Here is an 18,158-nt window from a genome sequence, read left to right as displayed (position 1 = left end):
TTACAAAATGGAACTGGAGTCCATGATTTTTAAGGTCCTTTCTAAGCCCAAAATCTACCCTCATATTTGGGATTATGATTATGATCTACATACAATTCTAGGCCTAATTCAAGGATCTCAGCTTTGTTTTCCTTCTCTTAAAAAAACAAACAAACAAACAAAAAAAAACTATATGCTTCCAAGTCATTCCATCTTCCTAGATTGATAAGAACTTGCTTATATTTCTCCCCAGGTTTCCTGGGAAGAAGCTGCAAGCCAAGAGATGTGGCTTGTATTTTTAAAAATATAACCCTTGGTTCAGACTCTTATAACATGAAAAGCCCAAGTACACAATGGAGGATTTTCTCACTCTCTTGGAGTCAAATGACTTTTTCATTCACTGTCTTCTCAAAGCTTAGTCTATATCTGATGCCAAAAATATTCTTTGTCCAAAGTTTTGACAAACATTGTCATTCTCTTGGACAATTTTTCATTCAGATCTCTTCGGAGCTGTGTAGTCTGGCATATTTGTTATTTTAATGCTTTATCTGAATGATATTTCTATGTTGTATTTATATACACAAATTTTAAAATTAAGCATTTACTGTATACATGTGGAATGAAATCTGAGTTTAAAATAAGTAAACTTGCTAATTTTGCTTGTTAAAGAGCCTAAATTTTACCTTCTCTTCCTTCTCCCTGAGCTATTAGCTTGGGGTCTGTGTATTCAGGCCTTCGTCCCATGAACCAGCTAGAAAAACAAAGGAATAAAAGAAGTAAAATGACTCATTAAACACACACTTAAGTCTTACAATCTGAAGTAAAGAAATTTCATCACAATGAATTTGTTATATACTTCCTGATTTAAAACAAACAAACAAAAATACTCTTTCTTCTTCAACAGTATCCAGAGGAAAATTAAAATTGGTATGAGTGAAATGATAGGCAACATGTAATGGCTGACAGAGAGCCAGTCTTGGGACTAGAAGACCCAGATTCAAGACCTGCCTCAACCCATCTGGCTATGTGACACAGAACAAGTCATACAACCTCTCTGTTACAGTTGCTCCCCTAAGGCTCTACGTCACAGAGAGGGCGCCAGTCTGACCAAGTGGCCGGAGTAGTCTAGAATTCCCTCTGCCTACGAAATCACAGTTCTAGGCCTGAGGCTGACACATAAGTAAAATAAATTCTTTCTACCAAATCTTTAAAGTCTCTTCTGGAATAACACATTTATATTTATAAAGCTTCTTCCTCTGTAATCATCTAAATAACTGTTTTTCCAAATGAACTGTCATTCAATTGTGAAGAGGGGAGTGTGTGTTAAAGTGAAGCAATGTTCAATAATTCTTTGAGAATATTTACTAAGGCAGAGGGAAATTTTGGGTGGTCTTAACCTGATTTGTAGTGGAAATTCAGGAAACTGGAGAACAAAAGTAGAAGAAAAACACTAAGGAATATTGTAGCTAAGTTTCAGAATTATTGGACCAAGGAAAAAATATTTCAAGTATTCAGAAAGAAACAATTCAAATATGAAGGAGCCACAATCAGGATTACCTAGGACCTAGCAGCTTTCACCTTAAAGGATCAAAGGGCCTAGAATATGATATTCCAAAAGGCAAAAGATCTGGAATGCAGCCAAGAATCAACTCTCCAGCAAAACTGAGCATCATCTTTCAGGGGAAAAGATGAATATTCAATGAAACAGATGAATGTCATCTATTTTTGATGAAAAGATCAGAGATGAATAGAAAATATGATCTCCAAACAGAACTCTAGAGAAGTATAAAAAGGTAAAAAGGAAAGAACTCTCGAGTACTGTATCTCTGTTATGGATATACTTAGAGACTGCAGGTACAATTTAATTTTATTGTGATATAAAAAAGAAACTAGAGGTGGAAAAGAGGTTATACTGAAGAATAGGAAAATAGAGGTAAAATGAGGTAAATTATATCTCATAAAGAAGTAAAGAAAACCTATTATAATTGAGGGAAAGAAGAAAGGGGGATTAACATTGTGTGAATCTTACTTTCATCAGATTTGGCTCAAAAAGAGAATATAAGACATATTTAGCTTCCCAGAGAAACTTGTCTCATGCTATAGGGAAGTAGGAGGGGAAAGGGGAAAAGAAAAGACTAGTAGAAGGAAAACAGAAGTAGTAAGAGAAAGGTATAAGAAAGGAGCAAGGACTGTAAAGAAGGAGAGCTGTTTGAGGAAGGTAGGGATCAGAAGCAAAATACTGGGGAGGAGGGAAAGGGGAAAAGGAAAGAGAAAAGCATATCCAAGTCATTATTAATCAGATAAATGCAAATTAAGACAACTCTAAGATACCACTACACACCTGTCAGATTAACTAAGATGACAGGAAAAAATAATGATGATTGTTGGAGGGGATGTGGGAAAACTGGGACATTGATGCATTGTTGGTGGAGTTGTGAATGAATCCAACCATTTTGGAGAGTAGTTTGGAACTATGCTCAAAAAGTTATCAAACTGTGCATACCCTTTGATCCAGCAGTGTTACTACTGGGCTTATATCCCAAAGAGATTATAAAGAAGGGAAAGGGGCCTGTATGTGCACGAATGTTTGTGGCAGCCCTTTTGTAGTGGCTAGAAACTGGAAACTGAATGGATGTCCATCAGTTGGAGAATGGCTGAATAAATTGTGGTATATGAATATTATGGAATATTACTGTTCTGTAAGAAATGACCAACAGGATGATTTCAGAAAGGCCTGGAGAGACTTACACGAACTGATGCTGAGTGAAATGAGCAGGACCAGGAGATCATTATATACTTCAACAACAATACTATATGATGACCAGTTCTGATGGACCTGGCCATCCTCAGCAATCAGATCAACCAAATCATTTCCAATGAAGCAGTAATGAACTGAACTCACTAGCCTACAGAGAAAAACTCTGGGAGATGAGTAAAAACCATTACATTGAATTCCCAATCCCTATATTTATGCCCACCTGCATTTTTGATTTCCTTCACAAGCTAATTGTACAATATTTCAAAGTCTGATTCTTTTTGTACAGCAAAATAACGTTTTGGTCATGTATACTTATTGTATATCTAATTTATATTTTAATGTATTTAACATCTACTGGTCATCCTGCCATCTAGGGGAGGGGGTGGGGGGTAAGAGGTGAAAAATTGGAACAAGAGGTTTGGCAATTGTTAACGCTGTAAAGTTACCCATGCATATAACCTGTAAATAAAAGGCTATTAAATAAAAAAAAGAGAGAGAGAGAGAAAAGCATAACTTGGGGCAAATAAGATAAAGGGAAATACAGAATTAGTCATTATAACTGTGAATGTGAATGGGATAAACTATTCCATGAAACAGAAGTGAACAGCAGACTAGATTAAAAGCCAGAATTCCACAATATGTTGTTTATAAGAAACACATTTAAAGCAGAGTGATACATTCAGAGTAAAGGTAAAGAGCTGGAGCACAATCTATTATGCTTCAGGTGAAGTTAAAAAAATAAAAAAGCAGGGGTTGAGATCCTGATCTCAGATCAAGTAAAAGCAAAAATAGATCTAACTAAAAGAGATAAGGAAGGAAACTACATCCTACTGAAAGGTACCATAGATAATGAAGTAAACTAAACACTAAATACTAAACACATATGCACCAAGTGATATAGCATTCAAATTCCTAGAGAAGTTCTTTGGAAATAGATCTTTGGATAAAATTGCATGGAGACAGAAAGGAATGTACTTTTTTTTCCCTCAGAGTTTCATGGAACCTATACAAAAGTTGACCATGTTTTAGGACATAAAAACCTCAAAACTAAATGCAAAAAGGCAGAAATATTAAATGCATCTTTTTCAGATCATGATGCAATAAGAATTACATGTAATAAAGAGTCAGGGAAAAAAGACCAAAATTAATTGGAAACTAAATAATCTGACCCTAAAAAATGAAACAGCAAATCACAGACACAATCAATAATTTAATTCTAAGAGAATGACAATGATGAGACAACATACCAAAATTTGTGGGATTGCAGCCAAAGTGGTTATTAAGGGAAATTTTATATCTCTAGATGCTTACTTGAAAGAGGAAAGGAAGAAGATTTTTTTTTTTATTTTATTTAATAGCCTTTTATTTACAGGATACATGCATGGGTAACTTTACAGCATCAACAATTGCCAAACCTCTTGTTCCAATTTTTCATCTCTTACCCCCCCCCACCCCACCCCCTCCCCTAGATGAAATCAGGAAGACTTTGGTTCAAATCCCATCTCACGTAAGCCTTTATTTCCTTATCTATAAAACTGGATAATAGCAACCTACCAGATAACAAAGATGGGAATAGTCAGTGTTGGAAGAGTTGTAGAAAGACAGGCATACTTAGTGCATTGTTGGTAGGCCTGTGAATTGGTCCAACCACTGTGGCAATCAATCTGGAATTATGGGAAAGAATGGCCAAAACATGCAAATTCTGTGTTCTACAGATTCCACTGTTAGACATATACACCAAAGGAAGTCAAAATATAGAGAAAACTGACTAAATAGATATAAGAATGTCATTCCCTGATAGGTAGTCAAAGAATATTAACAGAAAAAAGGAAAAGATCCAAATTATCACCAGCCAAATAAAAAATGCTCCAAATCACCAATAATTAATGAAATGCAAATTAAAAGAACTTTAAGAATCCGTTTCCTACCTATCATAATAGCAAAAAAAAAAGGGAAAAAAGGCACATTGGTATACTGTTCATGGAATTGTGCACTGCTTTGAGGCTATTCGAAAAAGCAATTTTGAACTATTACCAAAAAGTCACTAAACTCTGCATATCCTTTGACTAAGCCATACCACTACAAAGAAATCAAAGGAGGAGGAAAAGATCATTTATGAACAAAAATATATACAGCAGCAATTTTACTGAGGTAAATAAATGGAAACAAAAGAGGTACTCATCAACTGGGGAATAATAAAAATCACTATAGTGATATAAATGTAATGGAATATTATTGTCCCATAGGAAATGGTTAAAAGAACAATTTCAAAGAAACTTGGAAAGAACTATATAAACTGATGCAAAGTGAAGTGAACAGAAACAGGGAAAAAATATATAGTATCAACTAGCAATAACCTTGCCCCCAAAAAGAATAAGTTAAAAATCAGTCACTGAAGCAGTTTTAAAAATGCAAATAATTAAGAAATTCAAAAGTAAACATAGAAAAATAAAATAGCTCTTACAGTAACACTTATTATATACCTTTTTAAAAAAATATAGTGGAGATCCACTTTCACATAACCTTTTCTGCTTCATTTTATGAAAATTTTTATCTTTTTTTTGGTGTTAAATACAGAACAGAATATATACATATGAAGACTAAACATTAGTTAATATGTATTATGTATGAAGATGCGATCATTTTAAATTTTATATAGTTTGATGTTATAGTTTGAAGTTTTATTCATAATGATAGGATTCCAGTAAGAAGTCACTTATGCTAAGTGACCCTAATGTCCACAGAGACAGATAGGCAAAATAGACAGTTTGTGCTTTTCCACTGTTAATATATGTCAGAAGGCTAACAGTTTTCTGAGTGGATGAACTCTTTTTGAGTCATTTTTCTTTTACTGTCTTAGATCCACTGGTTTGTGCTCCCAATAAAAAAATTCTACCTATAATTAATAAGGGATTCCAAGAACTTTTCCTGCACAGTTGGGTCTGATTAGGAATACCTCTTCCTACATCTGACACTGATTACCTATTCTTAACCAAGTTCTAAGGATATATAATTTTGTCACCTGAACCCTAATTTGGAGAATATTTTCTGAATGACCCATCTCCTCTTAACCAGAGTTTCTTGCTTAATGAACAGCTATTTGTTTATATTGCTTCTTGTGTGTGTATGTATATGTGTGTATGGGCATGTGTGTGTATACTTGCTTTCCCTGTTTATTGCACTCCATAATAATAAAAATTTGTGATTGTTATTTTTTTCTTAGGTATCAGTTTTCTAGAAATTTGCAAATGCAAGTATTTGCCTTAATCTGAATCACAAAGAAAATGAAGCAGAACTATTAAGGAATTCATTAACTCTTTTTAAAGACAGTATCTGTATAAATATGTATATATATATATATTATATATATATATAGTATTTAACATATTTTTATTTAATATGTATGGGACTATCTGCCATCTAGGGGAGTGGGTGGAGGGAAGGAAGGGAAAAGTTGGAACAGAAGTTTTTGCAAGTGTCAATGTTGAAAATTTACCCATTCATATGTTTTGTCAATAAAAAACTGTTAAAAAAAAAAAAGACTTACTATCCTTCCACCCCAATAAAGCAGTTAACAGGAAGCTAATATTCCGATTCATCCTGAAAATGTAAGGCTTAGTAATGAGTGAAATTCCCTTTTCCCATGGGCAGAAAGTCCGAATATTAATTAGCTGCCTCCCTTCCCCTAAATAAGCACCAGTCCTCAGGTTCAAGCTTTTCTTTGCCTCCCATTAATGCCAGGGTTCTACTAACCCAGATAATCCTATAATAATTCACCAGATTTTACCAGGGTGTTATACCCAGGCCCCCAGAACACATACTTCTATCTCCCCCTTTCTTATTATATTTCTCCCTCAATTAAACTGTTCAGCATTTTCTTCTACTGTACTATGGGATCTTAAACCTCTATATGCTGTAGAACTGTCTTTTTAGTCTTCTACTTTATAGACTAATTGTTTAAATATTTTTTCCTTGATTATAGTACTTAGTAAAAAAAAAATTGGATTTCACAAGTCTATAAAGTATCTTACATTTTTACAAGAGAAAACCAGGCTGAACAATATTAGATTTAGGCTTTAATAACTTTAAAATGCACTAAGATTTTTGGAAAATACTGTATTTCACAGTAGATACCGCCTATATAGACTTTAATCTTTAGTTTAATTTGACTGCATTCCAACCCTTCTTTGCAGAGGTGAAAAGCTAGGGCAGTAGAATACTGTACTCAGTGCATATAGTAGGTTAGTTTAGTTAAAAGATGCTATTATTCATAGAAAGATTATCATAATTATGAAATTGAGGATATTCATATATTGAAAGTAAAATTGTCATTTAAAACGTTTTCACTCATTTTTCAACTGTTAATAATACTTATAACTTATATAGCACTTCTAAGGTTTAAGATACTTTCTCTATGCTACCCTCTATGAAAGGTAGTACAGATATTTTTATCCTCATTTTATTATTATTATCCTCATTTTAAGAGTAAGGAAATTAAGAAAGAGGTGAAAAGAATTGCCCAGGTCTACAAAGCTAGTAAATGTAAGAAATAGGATTCAAAATCAAGATCCTTCTGACTCCAGAAGATCTTTTTACTACACTACATTTTTACTACACTCTCATTTTGTTTTCTCCATTGTTATACTCTTAATAACAATCATCTCACAGTAATTCCTGAAGCAGCTTATATAAAAAAAAAATCTTGCAAGTATTTGTGCACAAAAGAAATGGATGTCTTTCTGATTCCTACACATAGAAATTTAACAATTTTCCTCTTTTTTGGAAACTCTAAAATATTAAAGAGGTTTGGTTTGTTTGTGTTTGGTTTTGCTTTGTTTTTGCAGTCTTCTTTTAAGTGGTTCAAAATATACCTGTTATCTCGTTGAGTCAAAAGAGCTGGAAAGGACAGCAGAGACCATCTAGTCTGGGCACAAAGCAGGCATTCTTTACAACACCTCCCATAAATGGTCACCCAGTCTCTGTCCTTAAATGCTGCCAGTAATAGGGAATTTGTTCCTTTGTGAGGAAACCAGGCTCTAATTCTTATAAAATTCTTCCTTATCTTTATCTTAAATATGTCTCCCTGCAACTTGGTCTGCATCACAGCCTGCCTTTTCCCTCTTCCTTCATACTAGTCCTTCAAACATCTGAAGACTGTACTTGAGTCATATCCAACTTTTTGCGATCCCTGTTGGGGGCTTCTTGGCAAAGACACTGGAGCACTTTGCCATTTCTTTCTTCTCCTGCTCATTTTACAGATGGAACTAAGATAAATAGGATTAAGTGACTTGTCCAAGTTATATTAGGTCACATTTGAACTCAGGGAGATGTCTTTCTGACTTCAAGTCTGATGTTCTACCCACTGTGCCACCAAGCTATCTGGTCATAAGTCGAGGATATGCAATAGAATCCCAACTCTGCTAAGTTATTTCTGTATGACTTTAAGCAAATCACCTAACTTCACAGGGTCTCAATTTTGTTGTCTATATGATGAGAGGATTTCTTCTATCTTAAATCCTATAATCCCTAAGTGTTACTGCACTACTCCTCCTTCCCCTTGATTTGACCGTCAAAACATACCAGTCATACCTTCTAAATTAGTGCCACTTAAAAATTCTTAAGAATACATTCACACTCACTCTCTCTCTCTCTCTCTCTCTCTCTCTCCATTTCAATAATAAAAACACTAAATGAGAGAACATAAGAATTGTGGTAGAGTGCTGGGTGACATTTTCATTCAGTAATATACAAAAATATTTATTAAAAATATTCAGGTGACATATATGGAATTATATCATAACTGATCCCCAAAATTACTTTTAAAAATCATAGTAGATTAGGTTTTAGACAGCAAAAGTTTGAGCAAAATAGTTTGGAGGTAACAATTTTATGCTGAGATCTCTAATTGTTGTTGTTGTTGTTGTTTGTCCTTTATTCTCGAAGAAGAGCATGAACATCAGGGAGGTGGTACTATGACATGCAAGTGAATTGGATTGAAATGAGGGAGGGCTGGGCAAGGTCACCTGCCTCACTTTTCCCTCCAGAGCCATCTGGGTCCAATGGTCAGATATAGATCAGCATGATAGGAGATAGCCCTGGATCCCACTATAGACCTAGCCTTTTTAAGATAAAGTCTTTAATTGGTCTCAGTTTGTCTGAGGCAACACCCATTCAGTAATTAAAGCTAAGTAAGAAATGAGGCAGAGATATTTAATAGACATAAAGAAAAGAAAGATTATGAAAATAAAATATTTAGTCTCATTGCCTCCGATTATTCTTTTCATGGTATTAGTACATTAAAAATTATCAAGCTGTCATCACTGTATATTGGAAGGCAAAGCAAGTTTAACTAGTTTATAAATGTATTTGCAAAATGAGGTTTTAATTATCTTGCTATAAATAAGCTTTGTGAGGAAAGATGTTCAGAAAGAACTCTGGGATTTTGCTGAATTGTCAAATTTTGGGGGTTAGAAAAAAAACTTTCAAGTTAATCTGTCCAAACTCTTTTCATATAAGAAAACTACATCAGAGATCCAAGAAGTCAAGTAACTTTCCCAGAAAGTTAAACACATAATGTGAAACTTTATAGAATATCTAGTCTAGCTCCCAGGTATTATAGAAACTAAACTGGAAACCAGATTTGCTATTCCCCAACTCAATGTTCTTTTCATTAAAACATTCTGCCACTAAAAGAAAGCTGAATATTATAAAGATATGCTTTGTTCAACTTTTTGTTTTTTATTTGATTCAGAAAACAACTATCATAGCACACTGAATTTGAAGTCAGTTAGATAGAGGTTCAATCCTGCCTCTTATACAGAGTATTCCAAAAGCCTTAGTTTTTAAATAGCTTAAAACTGTATTGAGACTTTGGAGCACACACTACTTGTTAACCTGTGTGACTAGAAGCACAAGTTAAACTTTCTAAGTCTCAATTTCCTCATATATAATATAGATAAAATAAGTAACTCTTACATAGCATTTAAGGTCAAAAAAGTAATTTTATATATATTATAGCATTTAAGCCTATGTGACCCATTTACTAACAGACATTATAATACTTGAACTATTATAATCCTCACAGGATTGTTGCCTTAAAATACTTTGCAAATTTATTAAAAAAAAAAAAAAAGTGGAAAGTGAATTTTTTAGTACAGTATGAGACATGGGCTTTAGCTGAGAAGGTAGAGGAAGGGGATGCTAGGAGAGGCTTGAGGAGGAAAACATCAACTTGAGTTTTGATTTTCAGGCAAAGACTTCCTGCTCTCTGTCTTTTGTTTATCTTATCTATTGTGTATGGCTAGGCCATACCATCTGGTAGAGCAGATGGATAGTTTAATAACTCCATATGCAATTTGCATAGAAAGTTTTAGGCTTTTGAGGAGATGATAATAGTAATTTCAAATATAATTTATTATTATTATTATCAATTTTTTTGCTGAGGCATTTGGGATTAAGTGACTTGCCCAGGGTCACACAGCTAGCATGTGTTAAGTATCGGAGAACAGATCTGAGCACAGGTTGTCCTGACTTCAGGGCTGGTGCTCTATCCACTGCGCCACCTAGCTGCCCAATTTATTATTATTTTAATGGTATTAATTTTTGATACAATAGCCTTTTGACAGAAATTAATTGAGGATTTTTAAATTTCAAAAAGCAGAACTGAAACTAAAGAAGATTACTATCAATGACATCAAGAAGTCAGTTTAATTTTTGACCTTAATTCTTCTTTTAGAATACGAATAGAGTCTAGAGCTATAATTTCATTTATAGAGAAACTCCCCTTGAGAATTTTCCACTCTTAGTTCAAAAAAGTTAAGCATCCTTTTTGAAATTTATAATCTCTGAAAGTGGTCTAGAACATTAAAAGGTTAAATGACTTGCCCAGGATTACACCACTAGTAGGCATCAAGGGAAGGGTATGAACTCAGTAGCTTATTACTTCTCTTTAGACTTTTAAAATTTTTAACGATATATTTGTTGTATCACCTCAATTCCAAATATATCCTTTCCTCCCTCTTTACCAAGTAAGCTATGAGCCATTTATTGCAACAAAGAAGAAAAAAAGAAAAAAAAGTTCAGCAAAATGAACTAAAACATCAATTGAGTATGACAGTACATATACTGTTTGCACACTTATATTTTCTCCTCCCACTCCCAGAAGGAAGAGAGATTCACTTTCTTAATTCTTCTGGGGTCAAGGTTGCTAATCCTATTTTCTAAAACAAAACTCCCTAAATTTTTTGTCACTCCAGTATAATCTAAAGATCTTTTCTCAGAATGTTTTAAAATGCATAAAATAAAATACCTAAGAATAGAAAGGAAATCAATCATATTAAAATATAGTTATCAAAATATATATTTTTTAAGTTTATGGATTTCAGGTTAAAAACTCCTGTTTCTGTGAAGTATGTTACAATTACCTTGTCAACTTTTGCAGTTTAGATGTTGATTCTGGTACAAACATCGGGATAGTCCTTTTGTGTCTGAAATATACATTTGAACACAAATCAGGAATTGCATAACAAACACAAAAAGAAGTCACAATCAGAGAAATATATAAGTATGTTATGTGATCAGGGTAGATGGGGAGGGAGGGGCCCAGAAGATCCTATTCTATTTTCTAACACTCAAATAATCCGGGACTAGGCCTGGAATTTTTACCTTTATCCCTAAAGAATTTTTAAAATGCAAATATACCGTTCAGGTATTCCCTTTTTAACAAGCGAAGAACAGCTAGGAAGAGAGACATAGAATTACAGTTATAAAGATCTAGGCTCAAAGGATTTTGGAAATGAAAGGGAACCTAAAGGTCTTCTAACTGATAATCTCATTATTTTAAAGGTGAGGAAATTGAGGCACATAAAAGGTACAACTTAAGCAGCAAGTTGAAGAACTGGGATTCAAAATTTAAGTATTCCTCTAAATCTGGAACTTTTCCCATTCTACCAAGAAACCTAACCTCCTACTTCACAGTTCTGCTCTAGGGGCAACACAAATGGATTATAATTGATAACATCTATACAGCAAAATTCTGCATAAACAGAAAACCATTAGTTCACCAAGCTATTACATCAACTCAACTGGCTTTATATAGGGGAGAATCTAGGCTTTCATGTTGGAAACAATTACACAAAAGGTCCTATTTATAAGTGAAATAGTGCTAATTAAAGCATTCTGACAAGGATGGAAGGGATTCAGGCTAAATATTATCCTCCTTTCCCTCTAAAAATGAGGCCTAGGTCGATACTTTTAGGCCTTCAACAAAATAAAGCTATGAGATGACAGCTTTTCTCTCTCTTCCCTAAGATGAACTCTACCCAAACCCTCTATTTGGCCAGTCTATGCTTGCCCTAGCATCAGTCTCACAGATACTATGTCCTCTACCACCACTATTCCTAAATTAATTAATTGGAAAGAAGGATGATATTAAAACTGCAATATTCTTATTTCTTGTTAAATTGTTATCTAGATAAGATTGTTATCTATGGCCAAAAGGCTAAGGTGCCATTTTGCACTAAGAGATCCCTTTTTTCTGAACTCATTTAGACCAGGTTCAGCTCTAAAGAGAGAGGGACAAGCTTTTTTTTTTTTTTTTTTTTTTTTGTCTTTAGTGCAATGTGCTTCCTTATCAGAGGAGAATTTTTGAGATCTATAATTAAACTAAGTTTACAAATGGCTCATCTCTAGAGTTTTCACAAAAATAAAAATTAGTATGTTCCCATCTAAAAAAGCATTCAGAATGTAAAGGAGATCAGGTATAAGGCAGTTATTAATTTTTTTCACTGTGAAAGAAATGTCTAAAACACAAAGGATTGTAAGCATACACTAACAAATGCTTAAAATATGAAACAGTAATCTATAACTCCTATTATATTCCCTAGAAAAGTAAAAAATGAAACATATTGGGAGACTGCTGAAAGGACATTTTTACCTTGTCCTGCATTGTTTGAAAAATTCATTCAAAGTCCTTATCTTGGAGTATGCCAGGGCATAATTCTAATTAACTCTTAGTGCTTAATCCTTCTTGGGGAGCCCCACATAGTAGTACTCAACTGAGTTTGCCTTCTTTTGAACTAAGCTTGTTCATCCTCTCAATAGTTAAGTTCAGATCTCCATTTGAAGTACTTTTTATAGAGCAATCAACTCCTTGGAGAAAAGTGGGGAATGATACAGGAACCCTACAGAGATTTTATCTTGACTTTCTTCTAGGTTGCTCTAAAAGCAATTAAGGACCTATAGAATTTTCACAAGGAGGCAGTTTTGTTTCTCACCAGGACGTGAGGGAGAGGAGGGATTTTCAGTCCTGAATCCTTGCGGGGAGAGGCTGGTTACCCCAGAAGTTCATTTGGGACTAGACTTTCCTTCTGAAAGGGAGGAGATTTTTTTTTCTTGTTTTTAGTTTTTGTTGCTATTCAGTCATGGCAGATTCTTTGTGGCCCCATTTGAAGTTTTCTCGGCAAAAACACTGGAGTGGTTTAGCATTTCATTCTGCAACTCATTTTATGGATGAGGAAACTGAGGCAAACATGTAAAGTGACTTGTCCAGGGCCATATTGCCAGGAAGTATCTGAGGCTAGATCTGAACTCGGGAAGAATAGGCTTTCTGACTCCAGCCTGGCATTCTCTCCACTGCACTATTTAGCTGTTCTTGTATCCTGTCTTTTTATAACTTTGTTTGGAGAGAGAGGGGATCTATCAAAAATCATCCACTAATCAGGAGGCAGAGGAAGGAGCTTTTTTTTTTTTTTTTAAATCTAATCTACTAGGAAGGTATGTCAACTGCCTAAATCTTTAGTCCCCTGAGTCAATTAAGTCTTGAAATTATTTCATACTTTTTTAGAGAAAATTAGTACCTTTAGATGAGGGATAGAGTTTTAGGAAATGAATAATCTCCAGGAAGAATCAACTTCCCAGAAGAGTATAATTGCAATTATAGGAAATTTTTCATATTTTAAGTATTTATCAATGAGTCTTTTACATTTTAAGACTTTCTTTTGTAGTAGAAGAAGTCAATAGCTGTCCTATACCAGATCTACTTTGTACACTGAATATTTTTCTAGTAAGGACTGTTAACCCCTTTTGGAGAGAATTTGAATATGTCCCAAACCTAAGCTTTGTTCAAAATATATGAGGATGTAATTAACTACCAGAGACGACAAGGGGAAAAATGCCTGATGGCTCTTTTTAAAAGCCAGAACTGAAATTGGTCTGCATGAGTACAAAGCTAGGACCTTTAAGTAGGAGGTAGTACTGAAAGCCTATAGATTATTACATTCTAATTAAAACAATCTTTGGTCCTTGTCCCCTTAATCTCTTTATCTTTGGAACAGAAAATTTTCAGTTATGAAATACCAAAAACCATGAGATTATGTTACAAACCTAATGGTAAAAGATTTACATTATTGAGGATATATTTCCATCCACAGAAGTGTTCTACCACAGAAGATAGGTCACACTGGTGATGTGAATCTGAGCAAGTTATTTAGTTTTTTATGTGTCACGCAACTATCTGATGATTTAAATTGAAGAGAAGGTATCAATCTGATTTGGTAAAGGAAGTTCCCAATGAATGAAATCACTAGAATTAAATCTAATATTTAAAAAATGTTTTTTTTTTTTTAAATTAAGAGATCTATATAAGCCCTAACTTCATCTCATAAGAATCTCATCCCTTAAGAAATCTAGAAATTTCAATCACTAAAATCCATTGTTCCTATATCATCATGTAGAAGATAGATTAAGATTAAGGACTTCTATTTTGAAAATTGTCCTCCATTAGTTTGAAAAGAGCAATACAACGATCCAAAACTACTCTTAAAGACTTATGGGAAAATGTTAACCATACTTAAAAAAAGGACTGATATGTCTGATTACAGACTAAAGCATACTTTTTAAAAAAAACTTTTTCTCTTGAGAGTTTTTTTTTGGGGGGGGGGCAGAAATCTATGTTTTCTTTTGCAACATGACTTTTATGGAAATGTTTTGCATAACTTCACATGTGCCTTCTCAAAGGGGGAGTATGAAGAGAAACAGAGAGAATCTGGAACTCAAAATTTTAAAAACAAATGTAAAAATGTTTTCCATGTAACTGTGGAAAATAAAAATATTAAAACATGAAAAAAAAAGGAAAGGACATAGGACTGCTTGCCATCTAGGGGAGGGTGGAGAGAGGGAGGGGAAAAATTGGAACATAAGTGAGTGCAAGGGATAATGTTGTAAAAAATTACCCTGGAATGGGTTCTGTCAATAAAAAGTTATAATTATTAAAATAAATAAATAAAATATTACTAAAAAAAACAAAAAGAAAAAAAAAAAAGGAAAGACTATCTAATCTGGAGTGCATATATATTCTCCCTTTTCTCTGTAATCACAAATTGCTTCACTTTTTTGTGGTGATTATAAACTGTTCTGCTTTTCCCTGCATAAAGAAAGGTTACCTAGTTGTATGAAATTACCTAATGATCCTCAAATAATCTTTAAGTGTCTACCTTTGTCTCAGTCGACAAAAACTATAAAACAGACTACTTCTTTCCCCTGTACTTTCAGAAACTGTTGGAATTTTCATACTCACGAGATCTCGTTTTACTCAAATACTGTAAACAGTTTTGAAGAAGCTGTTTTTCAAACTAACTGTTTAATACAAATTCTGAGCAATCTTCATCTGCTACTGAGCAGTAGTCTTTATTCCACAACAATCAAAATCAATGAATGTGCCACATGGTTTAAATCAAGGATTTGCTACTTTTCAGAGGTAATATGACAAATTTCTATTTGCTCTGAGGCAGGCAGATGTGGCATTCATTCCCTTCTTTGGGAGGTGGTATTAGAGAGATGAAAGAAAGTTTCAGTTTGTTTGTTTTTAAAAGAGATGGGGAGGCACTGATAGAGAAGAATAAGGACTTAAAAGACAAAATTTGCTTAATTCCCTGTTCTACCTAAAGATAGCTATACCAATCAAAACTATATTGCATGGGGTCACACTTGCAGCATCTAACTTAAATGGTGGCGGCTTTCAAATTGAGAGGGTAATAAGACTCTTGTTACTACTCTTTTTTTTTAAACTTTATTTTTTTCTTTTTTTTTTATTATAGCTTTGTATTTATAAGATATATGCAAGGGTAATTTTTCAGCATGGATAGTTGCAAAACCTTTTGTTCCAATTTTTCCCCTCCTCTCCCCAGATGGCAGGTAGACCAATACATGTTAAAAATGTTAAAATATATGTTATATATATATATATATATATATATATATATATATACACACACACACATATCTTGATACTATTCTTGCTGCCAATATGACACTGTAAAATTAATAAAGTATGAAATTGGGCTAGCACAGGTCTTAAGAAATACACCACTGAAATAATAGAAATGAAGTTCCTTCCAGGAAAAAAAAAGGCTGACATACAAGTGAATAAACGTAACAGGAAGAGACTTTACCGGCCAGGAGTAAAAGGCACATGTACAGCTCCATAACCTCGAACCACATCATTTCCAAAAACGTCAGGTCCGTATACACTTATCACTATTTGTGGCCCTTGAAAAGAATGTAATAGTTAGCCACACTAAGTAAAAAGAAGTATATTTTGTTAAGTCTATTGTCAAAATATTTTGGCGGGACCTGTTTCCCAGAGCAAGCAGGCTGTGCCCTGAACATGGACTAATAACAATGCTTTGCGCTCTGGATGACTTCACCCTCTGGCAAAGTTTTCACTAAGGGAGAACTCCCTATTTCCCAGAGACCTCAGAGCCACCCATCATACTTCATGACATGCTCATAATGCCTGTTTTTTGTAACCACTAAGTAAACCGAACCAGGTACTACAATCTTATTCCCGCCCCACTATGGTTCTGTACCTCATTGTGAGAAAATCAACTTGAAGACTGTTCTCACAGGCCCCAGGAATGTCTGAGGACTCAGGAGCTTGCTGTGAGAACTGCTAGTTAAGACCTGAGAATGACTATTATAGTCCAACACTTGTGGTTTTCATGTATACAGGGCCTGGCTTTGCCCCAGCATGTTGAGCCCTCCTCCTCAGGAGGACTTCCACTTGCAAGCCTTTTCCTCATTCTGAAATTAATTAAGCTTCTCTTTGATCCCTGACTTTCCTGGCTCTGGCCTGCTTTTTTCGGCTCTAGCCACTTACAGGTTAGAAGATGCTTCTGGTTTGGTTGTTGACATGAAGTTGGCCACAAAGAAAATGAAGCTATGGGAAGATGGTGTAAATATGACAGTACCAACAACTATCAATCAAATCATGACAAGCCAAAGAAGCTTTTTTCTAATGAAAATCACTGAAGCACAGGTTAAAAAAAATTTGTCAATTAAGGGCTATACAAGTCATATGAAATTTAATTTTTTTGGTTTGATTTGGGGATAACTAAGAGAAGAAAGATATAAAACACGGTTCTGTTTTAAAAACTCAAATGGAAAGTATAAACTTCAGATAAATATTTTAAAGTTAACATTATATATATATATATGCATATAAATACATACATATATTTATAGATAGAGCTATATATGTAATGATATATACATGCTAAAGGAGAAAGGATAATGACTGTTTTTGAATAATATTGCTCAAGGCAATGATTCTTAATTGATGGTTAATTCTTTCTGGGAATAGTACCTGCCATAAAATAACACTAAGTAGCACAAAAAAGTACTACACTAGGTGCTGGGGTAACAAAAGTAAAATCTGAAATGTTTCTTGCCCATAAGAAGCTCACATCCTACTAAACATGTTAATATATTCAGGTATATATGTTGATGTCTTGACTTACAAACTTTTGACTGACTTGTCACCAGGCTCTTCAAGCACAGATAACTAACTGACATGTGGAAGCCCCACATTTCCAAACACTTGAATATATGTTTTTCTATTCAAATCAAATCTATCTTACTGAGATCTTCATGAAAATTTAAGAGGAAAAAGCCACTTAAAATAACACTTAAAGAAATATGAACACATTTTCGTTTTGCTTATTATACTAGGCTTGCAACTCTATGAAAAAATTTAAAATCTTCTTACTTAAATTGATCCCTTAGTCTGCCCAAAGCCTCTAGCAGTCACATTCAACTTTGGATTTAAAAAATTCTCAAGTATTATCTACTATGGCCTTTGTTAATACAGTTTTTTGATGGCTTAGTGTTCTCTACTTCTAGTAGTATTCCTTCCCTACAAAGTTAATAGGTCACAGAGAAGAGTGATCACCTCCAATGAACCATCTCAGATGCTCACCTTCTAAAGTCAACTCTTAGACACCTCTGCTAAACCCTCAATCTAGATTTTTGTTTGTTTGTTTGTTTTTTAAGAGGACTTTCTCCCTTTAAGGAGTCTTGACTTTTATATCAGCTATATCCCTTTAAGATGAGAAGCTTTATCTTGGTGGTAGGGGAGAGGTAGAAA

The 18,158-nt window shown here is 34.0% G+C and overlaps 1 protein-coding gene across 2 annotated transcripts in view; it reads right to left on the bottom strand.

Moving 5' to 3' along the window:
- B9D1 (B9 domain containing 1) overlaps window positions 1-18,158 on the bottom strand; it is a 70,361-nt gene that overhangs the window by 42,333 nt on the left and 9,870 nt on the right. For both annotated transcript variants that reach the window (XM_031937580.1, XM_003761326.4), the window contains exons 4-6: window positions 16,186-16,282; window positions 11,161-11,223; window positions 663-730 (exon numbers count right to left, since the gene is read on the bottom strand). In XM_031937580.1, the coding sequence (XP_031793440.1) occupies window positions 663-730; window positions 11,161-11,223; window positions 16,186-16,282 (228 nt within the window). The remainder of the gene's footprint in view (window positions 1-662; window positions 731-11,160; window positions 11,224-16,185; window positions 16,283-18,158) is intronic.

Source organism: Sarcophilus harrisii, chromosome 1 (assembly GCF_902635505.1).
Source record: "Sarcophilus harrisii chromosome 1, mSarHar1.11, whole genome shotgun sequence".
Taxonomy (NCBI): domain Eukaryota; kingdom Metazoa; phylum Chordata; class Mammalia; order Dasyuromorphia; family Dasyuridae; genus Sarcophilus; species Sarcophilus harrisii.
Note: the sequence above shows the minus strand (reverse complement) of the source record. Positions and strands in the feature narration are given on the sequence as shown.